Source organism: Schistocerca serialis, chromosome 7 (genome assembly GCF_023864345.2).
Source record: "Schistocerca serialis cubense isolate TAMUIC-IGC-003099 chromosome 7, iqSchSeri2.2, whole genome shotgun sequence".
Taxonomy (NCBI): domain Eukaryota; kingdom Metazoa; phylum Arthropoda; class Insecta; order Orthoptera; family Acrididae; genus Schistocerca; species Schistocerca serialis.
The window spans coordinates 94,224,090-94,245,438 of NC_064644.1; the positions used below are offsets into that span (position 1 = coordinate 94,224,090).

Consider the following 21,349-nt stretch of genomic DNA (forward strand, 5'->3'; position numbering starts at 1 on the left):
GGTTATAGACAGTCACAACATGATAAATAATTGGAATCGGAAACATAAAAATTTAGATACATCAAATATCAGAGACCTCAAACTTCTCTAAAGTTTTTTTAACAACATTAAACATTCATGGGTCTTTGCAAGTGGGGGGGATGACAAGAAGAGGCATGCCACCCCTCTCCTACCCCACCACACTGGAATCTTAAGTATAGCTTTTATTCATTACAGAACTCCTTACATTATGGCTAATCATAAGTTCTCTGGAACTAGTATGTTTTTTGTGTCATATATAAAATTCAGTTCTTCCTGTGTGACATCTCAAAACTGCCCAACTCATTTATACTAAAAAATGGCAATTTTAGGGTCCAATCCCTCTTAGATAAATTTCTCATTACATCCATGCAGTTATTTGTATTTGACCTGTATAGATACATACCTTGATGGCATCCATATCCACAGTTGATGGAAGTTCATCAGGTTCTGAATCATCATCTGCAGGGCGGTGTATCACTGCACTCCATGCAGAACTCGTTAACAGTGGTAACGTATCACTCGCTACACTGGCATACTAGAATTAAAGAAACTTACATATATACTGGGATATAAGAATGGATACTCTTTACATCATATATGAAAATTAGTATTTCAGTGCTTTTGAAAAGATTTCCGTTAAAATTAAATGCATCAAGCTATTGTAAAGTTATGTCTACGAAAGAGTTTACTTTTAAATGATATCACACATTCAACTGCTGGCAGTTATACAATCAATATTGTCAATCTTTAATCAGTAAATAAAAAGAATGCACTGAATAATTTTTCATTAAATTGAAACTTCAGTGGTAAAAATGGGAAATACTTACTGAGTCATGAATTCATGAACTGGAGGATACAATTCGGATTCCTAAGAATGTTACACAGGGCAGCGAAAAATATTGGTGGAAAGGCACACACTAGGTTGACAGCAAAAAGGAATTGGGCACAAACAGAAAGAAATGAAAGCCTACGAAATTGAAAGGGGTAAATGTATGCTAGTCCACAAATAAGATATGGAGTTATTTAAAAGAAAACTCACACACGAAGAAAGAAAGAAAGAAATAAATAAAGAGAGAGAGAGAGAGAGAGAGAGAGAGAGAGAGAGAGAGATTGTCAAAGACTATGATTATTGGGATGCTAGTTACCTAAACATGCAATTAAGGTTCTGTTGTAATGCAGGCTATCCCAGCTGAGTCTGTTCATTCTATGCTAAAGTTTCACGATTCTCAAATTTTCACAAAAAGAAAAACTAGTTTCCATTTGGCATGAGAGTGTTAACAACTGACTACTAAAATGACTTTTGCCTTTTGTTGAATTATTTGTAACCACTAAAAAACTACATTAAAATCTATAATAGGAAGGGGAAAAAAGAAACGTTCTGTCTAGAGAGAAAAGTTGATTTATGATACACTACTTTTCTTTCAATGTGACCAACGTAACGCCGAAAGTAGACATGATTAATAATAAACTCTGTGACTGTCTAAAAGAAAAAAGAAAAATATAAATGACTCTGTACTGTTACATACTATTCTACTTTTCTGCACTTAAGCATAGTGTTCAGAATGAGCAAGACTTTTTGTAAGGAGCCACATCTGACCAACCTTTTTCACATCACTGCTTGACGTTTGGTTGATAATACTATCTCCTGCTGGTGCAGTTGCCGTTCCTCCTCCTTCAAACTGGGTGTCTTGATACACTGGAGATGCCTTGTCTAGCTGGGGCATGCTGTACAGTTCCATGCAGATTTTACTGTTCTGTTATCACAGAAAGAAAAAAAAATATTTCTTTCAGTTTAGGAATTCTTATCGAGATACAAAGTTACTCATGTGATGGGCATGTGGACCAAACCTTTCATGATAGAGCATGTACAGAACTGCAGAGCTCTCGAACTACATCAGTGTTGCTTGGGATAATAAGATGTTGCTGCTGCAGCATCACCTCACCCTTACATGCTTCCAATATTTGATTTGTTTTGCCTATAGGATAAACTCTCATGATTGCTAAAACCAAAAAGAGAAAAAGACATATGTGACCATTGGATACTAACATAGTCAGTGAACACAACTATAAATGAGCACACCAAAAACAAAATTTAAAGTGAACACCGAGCAGTAAGATATGTAGACATGAAATTTAGTGTTCAATTATACAATACTGAAAACACACAATTATAGTTCATGAATCTAACTTCAATTTTAATTCTGAAACTGTATACATAGCAGTCCAACATTTCAGCCCTCTCCTGTTCTTAAGGCTCGTAGATTACTTACATATTTCTCCAATCACCTTGACATTTATCAACAAGATCTACATGTAACAAGTCTTTAAAATATTATTAGAATACCAAACATTCACAAGAATTTGATATTTATGTGCAGCTATAGGTAAATGGAGCCTACGGATCCTCAATGTCAATTATCAAATGTTTCATTTTACTGACAAGATGGGATTAGTAAACAATACTATACTCTGCCAACATACTGATCATGTTATTAACATTGAGGAAATACATGCCACAATAAACTTCCAATGAATGGAAAAAAAAGACAAATGAACTAGAGGGACCTCAACAGGACTATAATCTGATCCACGAACAATGGCAGGTCGCACATGTCAAGACAAGGACGGGACTGCACTGTTGCCAGTTCCAAGCAACAGTTGAGGACGCATGTGCACGTGCTTTGCATTTCATGACAGAGTGTGTCCTGCAAATTAGGTCTCTCGCTTGCTTGTGTAGAATTTGTCACTCCCCACAAACACCAATCATGACAATTTGCAATAAATGGAACAAAATACAAATTTACTAAATAGCTCACTACAATCACAAATAATACTTGCATTGCGTACAATATTCACAGCAGAGTGCTCAGAACACTACTATTGCTCAGTGGTTGTCGGAGAACGCGTGACGTAGGTGCCCGTAAGAACAAGCCTAAGCTGATCGCCATCATTCTTGACTTCAACTATAGGTTTTGGGTGTTTATGATTTACAGCTACATCACAGCGGGAAATGAACATTTTTACTGACAACATAAATTTGACTAAGAAACATAAAATCGTGACTCATTCACGGACTTCACAATTTCTCAACCAACTGTCCACTTCCAACATAACCTAAACTTCTAACTATGCTACAGTTTGGACTGTCACCATCAGAAAAAAAACAGTGGAGATGGTTGAAGTGAATAGGTAGTACAGTGGGGCTGTATCACAATTTTACATTTCTCATCTCTACTAGACCTACATTTATTTATCAGACAATGCAGTTTCTACTATCACCCACAAGAACTAAAATGCATTTTGTAAGCAAAATACATGACTGAAATCTACAACTGAAACACAAAAGCAAAATGTTCAACTGCCATCTATAAAACATGTTACACTACACTTCAAAGTACTTATTGACAGCTTGTGTTGCTCACCAGGCCCAACAAAACTAAAGAAATGTACATAATGAGGAATGCCAAAATATTACAATATTGGATAATTGTTAATTAAAACATGGATGATACAGTGTCCCAGGGCTATGACAGGAATGCTTAATTGAAGCAAAGAAGTCTAGTTAACTTCGGCTTTAAAAGGTGTAACCTTAAGGGCTGTACCTTAGGAGCTATTTACACTTATTCACTTCTTATGCTGTGAAATAAACATCATCTACTGCAAGCTCATTGCTTTATATATTTTTGGAGAGGGTAGTATGGCCAAAACAAAAAAGGACTCATCAACATGGGCTGCGGAATGCATACCTTAAGAGCACTTGTTTAGTATGATAAGACATATTTCACAGCGGCGAAGATGAACAAGGGCTCATAGCTCTTTATGTATTACTAGACTTCCTTGCCTCATCATTCCTGTCATATCCTAGAATACTGACCATCCCTCCTGAGAAACCTTGTATTTATATATTTATTGATCCAAACAGAGAAGCTGTTTCATATACATAAGCCACAAGCATTTCTCATCAACCCCCATCTGTACACAGCAACTCATTGCGAAGTATGTGGTGGAGGCAGCTTCTTTTTTATTGTTCCGTATTTAATAGTTTCTCCCATAAAGTATGAGAAATGTATGTATTCCAATGATTTGCAACACAAGACAAATGAATGCAAAAGTAAAGTTTTAAGTCACCTGTAACCTGTCTGAAATATGTGCAATTCTTCTTGAACATGAAATAAGTAATTGTATTCACAAGGGAGTATATTGCAGTATAATACATAAACAATTCCGAATATATCTGTACACGAGTTTAAACACCTCCAACAATTTATATGACATGTCCTACACTTGATTATGTTGAATGGTGAATGGAAAAATAATTAAATACAAAATTGGAACTCATTTGACTAATGGAGGATGGTAAATATGTGCCAAACATTCAAAATGTGTGCGTGCGTATTACACAAATATTTTTCAGTGGTTGAAATACATTTCGCCACATTAACACTTAGGCCTAATGTCACAAATACTGTTGTGACTGTAGCAGGTAAAACAAATGACATTTTACATTAGATAATTCTACTTTCATATATCAGTGAGGGACATATATCAGTGTAGTGATTTGGCCACATGTCTTTATAATGAGCACAGTAATAGATGAAACAGCAGATATCGAGTATGAACAGGAACAGTAGCTTTTTTAAAAATAGTGGCTGTGTTGCTAAATTTAGTGTATGCAGCCTAAGCATAAATATCTAATAGCATTTTAACAACAGTCCACGGCATTTATAGCAGCTGTTTTTCTGTGTTGAAGTCTATTTCAACCTGTAACATACACCCGAAAGGTTCTCCTTCATAGTGTGATCTGTGGAACACAAAAATGAATGAATTCAACAGTCTTCCACACAGTGAAATAAACTATTCCATATTGCGCAACTGAGTTAAAAAAAAGAGCAAATCATGCAATATCAAAGAATAATCCAGGTGCTACCATTAATTTTAGTTTCTATGATGAAGAAAATTGCAAAAACAACTCTAACTCTAACTCTCTCTCTCTCTCTCTCTCTCTCTCTCACACACACACACACACACACACACACGACCGATAAAGATTTAATGTCAAAATGGAAAACGTCAAATAAGCCTATTCTACTTTATTTACCATGTACTTTTATGTATGAGGCTCGTAGATGATACACAAAATGACATTGGTGCTCACAATAAATGCTACATAATGCGTTATTTGCAAAGAGTTATGTATGTCGTTACATACAGATGTTTGATTTCATGTTGGGCTATCACAGATCACTACAGAGAGATAATTAATACATGGGGTATCGTACACATTGTCCATTCGAAAAACAAATGGATCATGGAACAAACTGGATTTGAAGGCATAATTGTGATTGTAACTACACTGGAACATAGGCTGGCAGCAAACATGGCCATATGAATGGATGGGAAAAAGCTTCTATAAAAATATGGTTTCAAAGTATAATATAGGCCTATCTGTTTTTAAAACATATCTACACATTCTTGTCAAGATACTTTCCTTCAGTGGACATGTAATCAAACAGTTTAACAATTTTGCAAAACCTTACTTTTCATTTAGAAATACTGAGCTTACAGCAGAACAGATAACTTTCATTTCACACTACACTTGATCATGGCAACTGAAGTGTTCCAATTGTTGCAACTAATGCACCAAAGATTAACTGTTTCATGGCCTTTTTAATATCCTTAAAACTACACAATACACAAGACCCCGCTTGCACGACAGCAGAAATATACTGGTCTACGTTGTAAAGTGGTAGCCAGCTGCAAGTCTCAGTGATAAGACTGTGCCAATACAATGAACATTTTTGACCTGAAGCCCCTAGACAAGAAAGTTCTAAGCTTATCAGTTATCTTATACTCGACTGTAGAACTGAAAATTAAGCCAACCTAGCTGAAATATACAATGTGTATATTATTATTACTAGTTATTTATTCAGACGAATGAAATTCAGTACAACGGTACCAGATGTATTCGATACAATGAAAAAATATGCAAATATATAAAACAGAAACAAAGTAGGATAGGATTACGTGAGGATAGAGCAAGGTTGCAGGTCTTTCCCAAATGGGGAACCTACAGATAGACCTCCATATCAATATTATCATCTCTGCACTGTATTTCATCAGTTAAAAAGGCTATTTCAGTTACGATATAGCTACTGTAAACGTTATCTGTTTTGACTGGATTTCAATTGGCAAAAAGAACCAGTTTTCAGTCCAGCAAATGGCTGGATTAGTCATCAATTCTCATGCTGGAAGTGGTTAATTTAAAATCCATACCACAGAGTTACTTGACATTTCTGCCATAAACAAAGTCTGTCACATACTAAATCTTCATATTTCCACACTAATACATAACCAGAGGCTTACACTGACAATTTTATCTTAAAACAAAGACCTGTATAATATGTAATCTGCAACTTGTGTTGGTGAATAACATCTCAGGAAGCACTTCCTTGCAAATTTCTATAGGCTCTAAAGTAATTATTTGTTTTCCATTTGAATCTGCCATGGAAATCAAAATGGAATTTCAAGCTTTGTTCTCGTTGCTTGCAGAAAATAATACTGAAATAAAGAGTGTCCATCTCCTCGCAAGAACACAATTTTCGTTCTGTCTATCCCCAAAATGTGTTTCACCACAGTTGTGCTTCTCTCCTTGCAAGAAGGCAGAGCTTCATTAACGCATTATTTCTATGACAATCATTTACCAGTGTCAAGTATGGTCCCAATTCCAGTGTTTCCAGAAACTTAACTACAGCAATGAACTCTCACTTCAGACTGAATACACCTGGATGCTATTACGTTGCAGGACCAAAGACGCCAGTGTGTTTGTTTGGTTTCACAACACAACAATGTCATTACTGAATATGACATATGATGCAGTGGGACCAGGTGAGTACAAATATGGTTCCAGCGGAAAAGAATGGAATAGAAGTTAAATTTGTATTTATCTTTGGGAACACCTCAAAACTTATTGTTTCAAGTGCACCACCAATTACTCTGTCTTACAGAGTAAGATTTATTGTTCAAGTTTGTCATATGAAAATTAATGCCGCCTGCAGTAATCTTGTAAAGCTACAAATATTACACCAGTTACTGAGTATATACAACTATTTAATGGAACTTACACCATCAACACCTGATGTGACAGATAAAATATCTTTAAAAATGAATTCCCTGAGCAGTAAATTTCATACGATGTATTATTATTATATGGAAGTTCCAATAACGGCATGGAAAACTTTCGATGTACTGAGATATCATCGGAAGGTCTTTAATACTGGCCAATTATACAGAATCATTAACAGTTATTACTTAAATCATTCAGCACGTAAAACAATGTAAAAATTTTTAAAACTGAATGCTATAAGGATTTCTTTGTCAAAATATTATTTCATAACCACAACAGGAAATTGTTTTCGGTGTGGTATATGCTAATATAGGCCTAATTTGACGTTGGTCACTGTCACGGTACCTACCAAGCGGCAGTTTGTTGAGACAGTATGAACACAGTTAAAGAAATTTAGTAATTTTTCATTAATTAGAAACATTCCCGTAAAATCCTGGTAACAAAAATGGTACGCCATGAACGTACAAAAAGCTTCTCTGAAACACATGATGGAGCGTGTATAGCAATACAGTTATCGAAAAGGACTATAACGGCGTTACGACAATTTACGTATATAAACGTAAACACAATCGAATTACATCTGAGAAAAGTGTCATATAATGATAAACCGCACTAACATGAAAACCAATATCGAGAAGAATAATTTGTGTATGTGTTTCAAGTTTTAAAGGTCTATGGTTTAAAAAGGCCAAAGCGTCATTACCTCAAGATCTCCTTCAACGTTCGGGCATAATACGATTCGGCGATCAATCCAAATGTATTTCGAATGCTTCTTATTTACACCATGAACTACGACTGATGTCCGTAAACTTCCGGTTATTGCTTTCATCCGATAACTGAATTGATTAATTGAGCTTTTACACAACACACTTCAACACAAACTCAGTGTTCACGAGCACAATAAACACATAAACTTCATCACTTCACTTTCGGAACCTTCACGATACTTTCTGTTGTAATGTTTATCTCATTTCCAGACGATTCACATCGTAAATACACAAAGCTAAACAAAATGGCGATGAACGATTGAATGCACGGAGAGGGGAATGAACGGGTTATATCACCAAGTCGACACACGAGCAGAAATGCAGTTTCTCTCAATAGCACAGACAAAACACAGACTATACTCGTTAGCTTGTGGGAAGATGTGGTATATTTCATATACCGAACACCGCTTGCACCCTCGCAACAACATTTCATTAGCAACTAGCGGGAAAGTTTGGCCAACTGTCTTCTGTCCACCGATACGGATAATTGGTGCGCTGAAATCGACGATTGTTTCTGCACCTGTCATGAAGCATTTGATGGAAATATCGCCCGTCGACACGACAAAAACCGTTAATGCGTTGCGCACTACGACAGTACCGAAAGAAACTCATTCGTTTGCAATCGGTAACTATAAAAGCACGAAATACAATACATTAGATCTTTGTTAAAACGCGCAAGAACAACCGCGTAACATAAAACGGTAAAATACGTCTTCAGTATTCATTAACGTCTCAAACAAATAATACGGCGATGCTGATGAAATACTGGGTTTCAGGCACCTTTGAGGTTATATTATATTATATTTCTGACATTTTCATATGACTTGCAGTGCTTTGCGGGCTATTGTACGGTAAAAACATACCTGCCTCACATGTGACTATATCATGTACAATACGGTATGTATGAAATGCCGAATTGGCGATAGTTGACTGCAAAACCTCTAGCAATTACTTGTGGTGCAGTGAGCAATTTAATCACGAAAATAACGGGTCAAATGGTATGGTCTTTATCAAGCTTGTCAGTTCTTATGCAATTGACAAATATTTATATTCACTGAAAGGTTGAGATGAAGGGAAAATATATTCTTCTGATTCAACTGCCCGAAAAAATGATAGTAAATCGAAAATAATATTGTTAGTAATTACACGGTCTCGTGCAAAATTTGTTAAATGAGGCCATGGTAATCGGCAAATATCGCTGGTATCATTTGCTTGGTATTGGCTTGGTATGACTGATTTGTTATCGGAACTTTCAAATGTCTTCGTAGCGTCTTCCTATGTTGGAACAAAACACCGGTGTAAACTGCTTACTAATTACTTTAAGAGTACAGTAGGCGAGGAAGCCAAGAAAGGTTGTTCTAATCGTGTCGTAAACATGCTTGGCCGAGCACTGAATCTCCTGAGGTAAGACGTGTGATGAGCTTCGTGTTTTATATGCATTCAAAATGTGTGTGTGCGTATTACACAAATATTTTTCAGTGGTTGAAATACATTTCGCCACATTAACACTTAGGCCTATAAAAGCTAATTAGCATCTCAAATTTGCGTTTGAAGATTTTAGTATATTACTTTCCTTTTACATATACCTGTATTAGCCTATAGTTTTACTTGAGTGAAAGAAGACCTGCACTGTAATTGTTGCTATTTAGTGACGTGATGCCATGGACAACGTATCTTGTGAAAAGAAAGTGAATTATAGAAATATATTGTCTGGCAAGGACAAGTAGGTATATTGCAGTAGTTACATACTTCAAAAACTACTCAAATTTACTAAGCAAGGTTATTAAAAAGTCAAGGGACATGCACATAATGTTAGAAAAATCAATAATTCTGATAAGGCGTAAGGCTAAATGAAATGTAATGAAATGAGGCAGGACAGCCAGCCACAGAACAAGATAATTTAACTACTGAACTGAATAAAGGGCTATAAATGATGGGTCACAAGTAGCATATTTATTTAATAATCATTTCTTAAATATAGCCTAGTAGAAAGCATAGGGAAAACAGCTGAAGAGAAAAATCACAGTAGTAGGTTGAAAAAGTAACTCTCATGAAATTCAGTCATTCAAATGTATCCACAACTTCTCCTGGAATTAAGAAGATTATCCATTCTCTCAAAAATAAAAGCTCATCTTGTTTTGATGGTTTTCCTATAGAGTACTAAATATGTGTGTGCATATATTAAGCCCCTAATTCAAAACATTTTTTCAGAGACTGAAAGATGCCATTGTTAAACCCCTCTCTAAGAAAGATAGTAAGAGAGGTGTCAAGAATTTCTGTTCTGTTTCACTGCTGACACAATTTTCCAAAATCTTTGGGAAGCTGATGTGTTCTAGAATAGTATTCCACATGAGCAACAATAATATCCTCAGTAAATGACAGTTTGGCTTTCCCAAGAGTTGCTCTACTGAGACTACCATTTACACAATCAAATTTTACAAGCATTAAATAATAAAATAGCATTAGTTGGTATTTTCTTTGACTTATCTAAGGCATTTGACTGCATGAATCACAATATTTTCCTAGACAAACTGAGGTTTTATGGACTAAATGGTATAGTCAACCAATGGGTAATGTTGTCTTCTACCAGAATAAGGCAGAAAGTTGTACTTACTCATCCAATGTTGTCAGGGGAGATTTTTCTGGCTGGGGAAAAGTCACTTACAGGGTTCCCCCAAGACTTAATTTTCGGTCTACCATAGTTCCTTGTAAATGATCTTCTGCCTAATATACAACAAGAGTTGGTTCCCCCCCCCCTCCCAACAGGTATTGTAATCAATCCAAGCGTGCATGCAACGACAGAAGAACTATGTCCTTAAAAGTGTCATAGACTGGTTTTCTGTGAATGGTCACACCTTCAATTTTAAAAAGACACAACGTATTCAGTTATGCACATGTAGGTGTACTACACCAATGATAAAAGTAACACATGGCGAGGAAATAATAAATAGGGTGGAATTTCAGAAGTCTTGTATGTCCATATTGATGAGAACTTGAGCTGGAAAAAGCACATCTTGGAACTCCTAAAGCAACTTGTTTCAGACTCATTTGCTCTTAGAATCATTCCACATATCGGGGAGAGAGAAATCAATAAGTCGACATATTTTCATTCAATAATTTCATACGGAATTACATTCTGGGGTAACTTGTCTGTATTGTGCAAAACATGCTGTGGGAATAATATGTAGTGTTCACTCATGATCATCTTGTAGACATCTGCTTAAAGATGACTATTGCTTCACAGTATATTTATTCCTCATGAAGTTTGTTGTAAATAATCCATGATAGTTCAAAAGGAACAATGATGTACATAATTACAATACCATAAGAAAAAATGGCATTTATTATTCCACATTAAGGCTGTCTTTAGCTACAACAAAAATTTTCAGTTATTATAAATAAAATGTCTGATGCACAGCAAAGTAAAATTTGAAAACATACTAACAAAGTTTCTCCTTGACAACTCCTATTCTGTAGAAGAATTTCTAGAATTTTTATTACTGTAGTGGATAGAAGGTGGTGGGTAGAATTAGAAAACAAGTCAGTTTAGATGATAGACAAAGCATTGTAGATGTTCATTGATCAGATGATACTGAAGTCCTTGAGGCAATGACATTACTAAAACATGATTGAACTCCCCTTAATAAATAAATAAAACAAAAACAATGAAGGAACAGAACATCATTTCTATCAGAAAATTACTAGCTTCATTTTCTAAGTGTTCTATATTCAAATACTTACGCAGTCCTACCCTACACCAGGCTCATCTACAATTTCAAATACAGCAATCTCTTACTTTTACAGGCTAATGTGTGACCTATATGCCTCACCAGCAAATTCCCGCTCTAACAGAATTCTCTCCTACAAAACCCTGCAGTTATGTGCCCCTCATGTTTCCTTGAATGGTATCATCTACCAAGCCAACTTCAAACTGCAACAACATGCCAACTTCGCCTCAAAAAGTTATCTCACCTTCTCCTAAACTACCTGAACAGGGGTATTTCCCTTCCTTTCTCTCTGCAGCTCCCTAAACAGCCACACCATCAACCACCACTCCTTTCCTACAAACCAAGCTTGGCCAGCCACCTTAACATCCCACAGCCTTCACTACTGCCTCCCAGACCAAGAATAACCCATAATCCCAAGAACCCGTCACAACAGTACAGTGTCCTTAACCTCTCATATAAAGCACTCTTCCCCTTCTGAATTATCTGTATTATCTAAGGGCCTCACTTTCAGCCCTAAACCCGGATTTTATCATGCTGCTTTGTTCAAGGACCTCCTGTCCTTCAAACATAATACCCATTGGAAATATTACTTTGCGACCCAACCCCAAAACCTTTCCAACAGCAAACCTGACATTGAACTCTGCCGTGAACAGTTCAGACCACGATCCCAACCACCGTTACCTCAAAATCATCCCCTACAAGCCTTCCAAGATTTCCTCACATCCAGCATTGGCTCACAATCCAGCATTGGCTCCTCAGGTACCTACAACATGACCCTCCAACATGACCCTAACATGTCCTCTGCAGAATTACAGGCTCTACATTCCCTAAAAGCTGATGACTCTATCATTATCCTCCCAGCAAACAAAGAATCTACCACTGTAATACTTGATCAAAAGGAGTATGTTAGTGAAGGTCTACGCCAGCTGTCTGACACCTTTACATACGGAGTCGGCCATCAAGATCCCATCCCTGTGATTCAAACTGACCTGCAGTCCCTCCGTAAAACCTCAGGCCACTGACGAGGACTAGCACCTCAATCCATAGAACGTCTCACCCCACCCAAGCCATGCATCCCCACCTTTTACCTTCTTCGTAAGATCCACAATCCCAATCATCATGGCTGTCCTATAGGTGCTGGCTTCAAAGCACCCACCGAATGTCGATCTGCCTTAGTTGATCAACACCTGCAACCCGTAGTACAAAGACTCCCCTCCTACGTCAAAGATACCAACCATTTCGTACATCATCTGAAATCCGTGCCTGTCCCACTCCCAACACACACCTTGCTTGTCACCATTGATGCCACCTCCCTCTGTACCAGTTCCCCCCCCCCCTCCCCTCCCCCCCAATACATGGTCCGTCTGCTGCTGAACATTTCCTCAGTCAGCGCCCACCTGATTCCAAACCTATGACATCCTTCCTACTCACATTAATCGATTTCATACTTACCAACTACTACTTCACATTTGAGGGCAGACATACAAACAGATCAGTGGTAAGGCCATGGGAACCAGGATGGCTTCTTTCTATGCCAACCTTTGCAGGGGCTTTCCTGGGATCCATAAGTCTTCAGTCTCTGGTTCGGTTTAGATACATTGATGACAAACGTTGAAGTTGTTGAGACAGCAACCAGCCACAAATTTAAGTTCCTTTATTCAAAAGGTACCGTTACCGGTTTCGAATCATTGCAATTCATCATCAAATGGCTTTCGTTCTTTCATTACAACATGTGCTGCGTTTTTTACTGATTAGTTGTCCTAAAGTCTAAATAATACATAATTATAAGCACGTCACAAAGATGGTTGAGTTATAGATTTACATTGGAGTGTGACTCATGTGAAATGTTGGTTTGTAGTACGTTTTCATAGTTTTCGTCCAGCAGACAACGTTCGTAGTTTTCACTGATTGCATTTCCACCATATTTCTATCGTTAAACATGTAAGTTTGTATCACTGAGCACTTCAGCTTAGTCACAGAACAGACTTCTAACATGCACCAAATGTTTTGATAGATACATAGTGTTTACAGACATAAGAGTGTCAAAGTCACTGCGATATATCGTAATATTACAAAGATGCCACATGTTTGGAAAAAGATCATACATTCACTTAAGCAACTGAAACGCCTTTTACACCAGTACAGAGAGAGACTGATTTTGTGAATGTCAGAGCAAATACTGCTGCACTATTTATAAAGATGTTCCATGTCAAAGCTTTATATATATATAGCTCAGTTTGTTCATTAAGGGTATAGTGTGTGTGTGTGTGTGTGTGTGTGTGTGTGTGTGTGTGTGTGTGTGTGTGTGTGTGTGTTCTTCAGCAATATGGGCTGCAAATGCAGATTTGTTCAAGCTGCCAAGCCTTAAAGCATCAATGTTTTCTTTGTATCTAACTTCAAAACTTCTGCCTGTCTGTCCAATGTAGGATTTTGGGCATGTATCACATTTGAGCTTGTATATTCCTGATTTATTGTAGGGGCTCTTGGAGGTGTGTACATCATGGAACTTAAATTTGTGGCTGGTTGCTGTCTCAACAACATCAACACCTGTCTTCAAATAACAGCCACGGTCCCCAACCATGTCATCATATGACAAAATCACATTGATGACATCTTTACCGTAAGGACTCGTGGTGAGGCTGACTTGCTGAAATTCCTGGAATCTCTAAATACTGTCTCCCAATTAAATTTCACATGGTCCTATTCCGAATCCCATGCCACTTTCCATGAAGTTGATCTCGTCCTCGCAGAAGGGCAGCTACACACTTTTGTCCACATTAAACCTACCAAGAAACAACAGTACTTCCATTTTGACATTTGCCATCCTTTACATGTCAGACATTCCCTCCCATACAGCCTTGGCATTGGAAGCAAACGTGTTTGTTTGGATGCAGACTCTTTACAGCAATACACCACCATTCTCACATCAGCCTTCACTGCACATCATTACCCCACCAGCCTAGTTAAAAAGCATATTTCTGGGTCATCACATCCAACCCTGGTACTGCTGATCCCTCCACAAAACAGCTTCAGAGCACACCATTGGTGACTAAGTATTATCCTGGTCTGGAATGTGTTAATCAGCTACTTCGACAGGGCCATGACTTCCTAAAATCATGCCCTGAAATGAGATCCATTCTGTCTGAAATTTTCCCCACCACACCTAGAATAGCTTTCCGTCACCCTCCCAATCTCAGCAATATTCTTGTCAGACCCTTTGCTCCTTCTGCACCCATCTCCTTACCCTATGTCTCCTACTCCTGTGACCGTCTTCGCTGCAAGACTTGCCCTATACACCCTCCTACTACCACCTATAACAGCCCTGTAACTGGCAAAACATACACTATCAAAGGGAGAGCCACCTGCAAAACGACACATGTGATATACCAGCTATTATGGAAACACTGTTCAGCCTTTTACATCGGCATGACTACCACCAAATTATCAATGAGAATGAATGGGCATACGCAGAGGTTATACACTGGCAACTCTCAATATCCTGTTGCAGAGCATGCCCTATAACATGACATTCATGACCTGTTTCACCACACACGCCATCTGGATTCTTCCCCCAGACACTTGTTTCTCGGAACTCCACAGATGGGAACTAGCACTTCAACATGTCCTTGGTTCTTGCCACCCACTTGGTCTTAATTTATGTTAATTTCTTCCGTCTCAGCTTTTCTTCACTGTAACTACTCTTTGCTTCACTCCAGCTTTAGTTTTCTACATCTTTCATTGCCTTTCCCGTCTATTTTTCACCGCCCCTCTTACTTCTGTTATATACTATGCACTTTACTTATTCACTCTGATGAACTCTCGCATGATATTTTAGTAGTAATCTGTCTTGCATATTACCCTGTCTTCGACCTTTAAGCTCTCAGGTTATCAAGTCTCGTCCGATGTAGTCCCCAACAATCAGTGTTTACTTCTCATCCCGTATGGTAAGTCTCCACTGACCTGCGGTTCTGGGTGACTTTCCCAAAATCTACCCCCTTTTCCTGGGCCTCTCCAATTCTCTTCCTTCACCCTTCTTCCTTCCCCTTCAACCCTTCTGCCTGAAGGAGGAGCTGCTGGCTCCAGAAGCTTGCCAACCACAACAGTATTTTGTGTGTGTGTTCTGCTGCCAGTTGGTGAGTGGATTTTTTATCTATCCAGTTAAATAATTTCATCAAATACTTAACTTGGTATGGTGCATTAATAATGTCACTTTATTACTTTTGTAGTTGCAAACAAAGCTTTGAGCTGATATGGGATAAGCAGCTGAATCCTAAGATGAGGGGAGACTGATGTCCTCTTGAATGTACTGATACTGGATGTAATATGATTAACCCAGACATGTGTAGGCTATGCATAGTTCAATGAAAAGTATGAATGCCTGGAAACACAATTGATAATAAAAATTGAAATCAAGAGGGCAGAATGGTTTTGAAGTGAGGGAAAAATGGCACAGGTTGCTTTTTACTTTTATTCACGAAAATCTGTGGTATAGAAATGAGAATGAGAATAGAGGCTAGAACATAAATGCAAAAGTTAGACCTAATACATACATCCAAAAAATGAGACAGAAAGTGCAAAATTGCAATCAAGAATGGCTAGAGGCGAAATGCAAAGTTGTAGAACCTTGAATAATTATGGAAAAGATCGATGCAGTTGAAATTTCCGTGTTTTATATGGACATTGTTTGAGGGCTGCAACTGAATCATAATTTTTTTATGAAAATGTTGCAACAATCACTTGTTACTAATATTTTATTAGCACAGCGCATTTCAACAGCATGCTACCATCAACAGGTGCATTTACAGATCACTTACATTTTTGTTGGTAATTTCATTGTCCAGAACAATTACCAACAAAAGTGTAAATAAATGCCCTAACAAAATGACTAATCATGCGTATCACATAATGTACACAATGTAACATATTTATCTTCCTGATCAGGCGTCTTTTTCAATGTGTAACCTCACTGGCACACACTGCGAAGGAAACTAACCTCACTTCATGTTAATTACAATGTAAAAGTAACTATAAATGCACCTGATGATGTCAACATGCTGCCGAAATGTGCCGTGCTAATAAAATATTAGTAACAAATGACTGTTGCAATATATATTATTTCAGAAAAGATAGATGCCACTTATAGGAAAAGTAAAGAAACTTTAGTAGGGAAGAGCCTGTATGGACATTTAAGCTCTCAAGTGGAAAGCCAGTCTAAGGAAAGAAAGGAAGGCTGAAAGATGGAAGTAATATACAGAAGAGCTATACAATGGGAACAAATTTAAAGACAGTACTATAAAAAGAGAAAATGAAGATTATGTTGTGGGACATATGATAATGCAAGAATAATTTGACAGAGCATTGAAAGACCTAAGTCCAAACAAGATTCCTGAAATAAGGCTAGGCCTGATAATTATTGAGTTCCTTGGCAGAGTCAGTCACGGGAAACCTATTTCCACCATATGTGCGGTATATGTCAGAAAGATGAGATACATGCTGACTTCAATAAGAATGTAATAATTCCAGTTCCAAAGAAGGCAGAGGGTGAGAGCTGTGAATGTTAACAAACTTGCAATTTAACAAGTATTCTTATTTGTTTGGATCTTAAGTATTTCGGTTTGATGCGGCCCATCCAGACTTCCTCTTCTGTTACTTCATTTCAGAGTAGTACTTATACCCTATGTCCTCAGTTTATTGGTGGAGTATTAAAATTTCTGCCTTTGCCTCCAGTTTGTACCAATCTAAAGCTCTCTCTAGTCCCATGAAAGTTATTCTCTGATGTCTTAAAACATGTCCAATCATCCTGTCCCTTCATCTTGTCAGTGTTTTCCGCATATTTCTTTCCTCTTTTCTTATCTTATCATTCCACCTAATTTTCAGCAGCCTTCTATAGCACATCATCTTCAGCACTTTGATTCTATTATTTCCTGGATCCTCCACCCCCCCCCCCCCCCTCCCCCGCACCAATTCGTGATTCACTTACATACAATGTTGTACTCGAGACGTACAGTCTCAGAAATTTGTTCCTCAAATTAAGGTCAATATTTAATTCTATTAAACTTCTTTTTGCCAGGAATGCCCTCTCTGCCTGTGATAGTCTGCTTTTTGTTTTCTCCTTTCTTAGTCTGACCTACATTACTTTGATTCTGAGGTAGAATTCTTCATTTCATCGACTTTGGGGCCTCAGTTTTGATGCTAAGTTTGTCATTAATCTCATTCTGCTACTTCATAATATTTTAATCTTTCTTGGTTTTACTCTTGGTCCGTATTCTATGCTCAGTAGGCTTTTTATTCTGTTTGGTATGCCCTGTAATTCTTCCTCAATTTAAGTGAGGATACCAATTTTGGCAGCGAATCTTATCATTGGTATTCTTTCACCCTGAGTTTTAATCCCACTTCTAAACTTTTCTTTTATTTCTGTAGTTGCTGCTTTGATGTGTAGAATAAACAGTAGGCATGAAAGGCTGCATTCTTGTCTTACACCCATTTTATTCCAAGCTCTTTGATCTTGGTCATCTCTTCTTTTTGTTTTGTCTTGTTTCTTATACACATGTAGTACATTACCATCTTTCCTTGTTGCTTACACCTGCTTTTCTGAGAATTTCAAATGCCTTATAACATTTTCAGATGCTTTTTCCAAGTCAACAGATCCTATCAAAGTGTCTTGATTATTTTTATTGTATTGCATCTGTTGCCGAGTACATCATCAGTAGTACCTCTCCATTGTCTGTACATTTCATAAAGCCACCTAATTATCATCTTATAGCGCCTCAATTTTCTTTTCTATTATTATGTATGTTATAGTTGCAAGCCACTTGCATGTAGGAGATGTTAAGCTAATTGTACGTGAATTCTTACACATATCTGCCTTTGCTGTCTTCGAAATTGTGTGTGTGACTTTTTTTCTGAAAGCTTGATGCTGTGTCTACAGTTTCATCGATACTACACACCAAATTTAACAGTCAACTGGTTGCTATTTCCGCTCCCCCCTCCCCCCTCCTGCTGCTCTGCACCCATCTTCCCCTCCTGGTCCTAAATCATTTTAGAATTCTCAAGGCATGGAATTGTATGCTTCCTCCATTTTTTGATTTCAAGTATTACAAAGCTCTGCCAAATTCATACTGTAACAATGGATCCCTTACTTCTTTCAAATCACCTTCCATTTCATCTTTTATTGTGTCATCAGACAGTTCCTCCCTCTTGTAGAGATCTTCAGTGTATTCTTTCCGCCTATCCTCTCTCTCTTCTGCATTTAACAGTGGAACTCTGCCTGCACTCTTAACATTGACAACTTTGTTGTTAATATTACCGAAGGTTGTTTTGATTTTTCTGTATTTTAAATTGGTCCTTCCAATGTCCAGTTCTTTTTCAGTTCCTTCAGATTTTTCCTACAGCCATTTCACCTTAGCTTTGCTGCTTTTTCTGTTTATTTCATTCATCAATAACTTCTATTGCTGTACTGCCTGAGAGTTTTTTTACTTTCTTCTTTCATCACTCAATCAAAATATTTCTTCTGTTACCAAAGGTTTCTTTGCAGTTCTCTTCCTTGTACATATGTGTCTGTCCAGTAACTGTGATTGTCTCTTTTATAACTATCCATTGCTCTCCAACTGAACTGCTTGCTACGGTTTTCAGTACCGCTGTATCTATAGCCTCGGGGAAACTTCATATGGACATTGCTATTTCTCAGTACTTCAGTATCCCATATCTTTCAGCACTGATTCTTCCCGACAGTTCTCTAAAAACTTCAACATTACTAAATTTTGATCCAAGTCCATGTCTGCTCTTGGGTGTGCCTTACAATCCAATATCTGATTTCAGAATCTCTGCCTCATCATGAAGTATTCTATCTGTTTTCTTCCCATATCTGCAGGCCTTTTCCAAGTAGACTATCTCCTATTGTGATTTCTGAATAGTGTATTCACTACTACCAGCTGAAGTTTACATAAGAACTGAAGTAGGGGATTGTCTGTAGGAGCAAAGTACGTACAGTGGTGGCTGTGCATGCCTCAAGACTGCTACTGTAGCCCTGAAGATCCTACAGGTAACCTGAAAAGTGATAGGCAGTGGGACTCGGTTGAAGCTGTGACAGGCTCAGCAGGCTGGTAGTAGATAATCCCACTGTTTTCAAGAATGGTAGGAGCCCAGAAAATGATAGATATAATAGATGGTGACCCGGCTGTAAACATGGATTATGATTTGGAACAACGAATATTCGGACATTGACTGGGAAGTGCAGGAGATGGTGGATAGCCTTGAAAGAAGGAAGTTGGATATGTTGAGGTTGACGGAAATAAGGTGAAAAGGAGAAGGAAGAACAGAATCGAGAAATGGATTATAAGTAAGATGAGTTAAAAGAAGTAGTGAAGATAATAAGTGACAAGAGGATGCAGATAAAAATATCACTGAAGTAAAAAACCACAGAGAGATTGCAAGTGTCTTCCTCACTGGTAGGCTGCACTTGAATTGAGCGAAGAATGTGCAGAAACAGATGGGAGGTAAGAACATGGCAGTAAAGGGGGGATTTAAATGCTTATGTTGGAAGAGAAATATGAGGGTACGAAAGTGTGTTGGACTTAGAGGGTTGGGGCAGTTGAGATGAGGAAAGTGAAAGACTGTTGGATTTCAGAAAAAGGAACTGTTTGGTAGGGAACTCCTGGTTCAAGAGAAAGTGGAGCTACAAGAGTACCTAGTACAGTCATGACTTTGATTAGAAAGTCGATAGTTGAGTATATCCTGTACAATAGTGGAATGAATAAGAATGAAAACTATAATTGGTGTATAAGGGTATAGACACTGAAAGAAGAGAAGAGCAAGTAGAGTACCTCAGAATAGTAAGGAAAAGTCTCCCAATGGATGAACCAAAAATGGTGGAAGAGAAACGGGGTGAAGTTAAGGATTTAAGAAGACATTAGTAAGTGCGGCAGAAGTACTATGTGTAACAACAAAAATTATCAGTTTTTTACAATATAATGTAACCAGATAGATAAAAAGATCTACTAGCAAAGCTGCAGCAGGAGAGCACACACATAAAAAAGGTTTAACTTATGCAGGCTTTCAGAGCCAGTGGCTCCTTCTTTCAGCAGAAGGGTTGAAGGGAAAGGAAGAGTGGTGAAGGAAAAGGACTGGCGAGGTTTAGGAAAAGGCCATTCCCCCTCCCATGTCTGTTACATACAATGCACTTAGCTTTTCACTCTTATTAAATTGTGCACGATGCTTTTAGCAGTAATCTCTGTCTTGCATATTACCCTGTACTCCACCCTTAAGCTCTCGCGTGCAGTCCCCAACTATCAGTCTTTCCCTCTATCCCATCCAGTAAGTCTCCTCTGACCTGGGGTTGTGGGCGATTTTTTTTCAAACTGTACCCCTTTTCCTAAATCTCTCCAATCCTTTGCCATCACCCCTCTTCCTTCCCCTTCAACCCTTCTCCCAGAAGGCTCCGAAAGCTTGCATAAGTTTCACCTTTTTTTTTTGGGTGTGTGTGTTTGTTCTCCTGCCGCCGCTTCTTGAGTAGAAGTACTATGTGGGAGGACAAGCAACAAAGAGATGGAAGGAAATACCGTGATGGGATGCAGAATAGAGCATTTAAAGTATTTGTACAATCTTAGCCGATTGGAGTGATGGGTAGCGATTGAATTCACACCTTGCCATAACAACTATTTGTTTATTAACCATGAACTAAACTCGGTACAGTTTGAGGGAATGAAAGTCCA

The 21,349-nt window shown here is 37.9% G+C and overlaps 1 protein-coding gene across 1 annotated transcript in view; it reads right to left on the bottom strand.

The window, feature by feature from the left end:
* The window catches only part of LOC126412618 (histone-lysine N-methyltransferase ash1), a 328,316-nt gene extending 319,997 nt beyond the window's left edge, over positions 1–8,319 (bottom strand). The window contains exons 1-4 of the mRNA XM_050082287.1: positions 7,848–8,319; positions 1,870–2,021; positions 1,623–1,775; positions 425–556 (exon numbers count right to left, since the gene is read on the bottom strand). Coding sequence (XP_049938244.1) covers positions 425–556; positions 1,623–1,760 — 270 coding nt within the window. The 5' untranslated portion in view covers positions 1,761–1,775; positions 1,870–2,021; positions 7,848–8,319. The remainder of the gene's footprint in view (positions 1–424; positions 557–1,622; positions 1,776–1,869; positions 2,022–7,847) is intronic.
* Between the last annotated feature and the right edge of the window lie 13,030 nt (positions 8,320–21,349).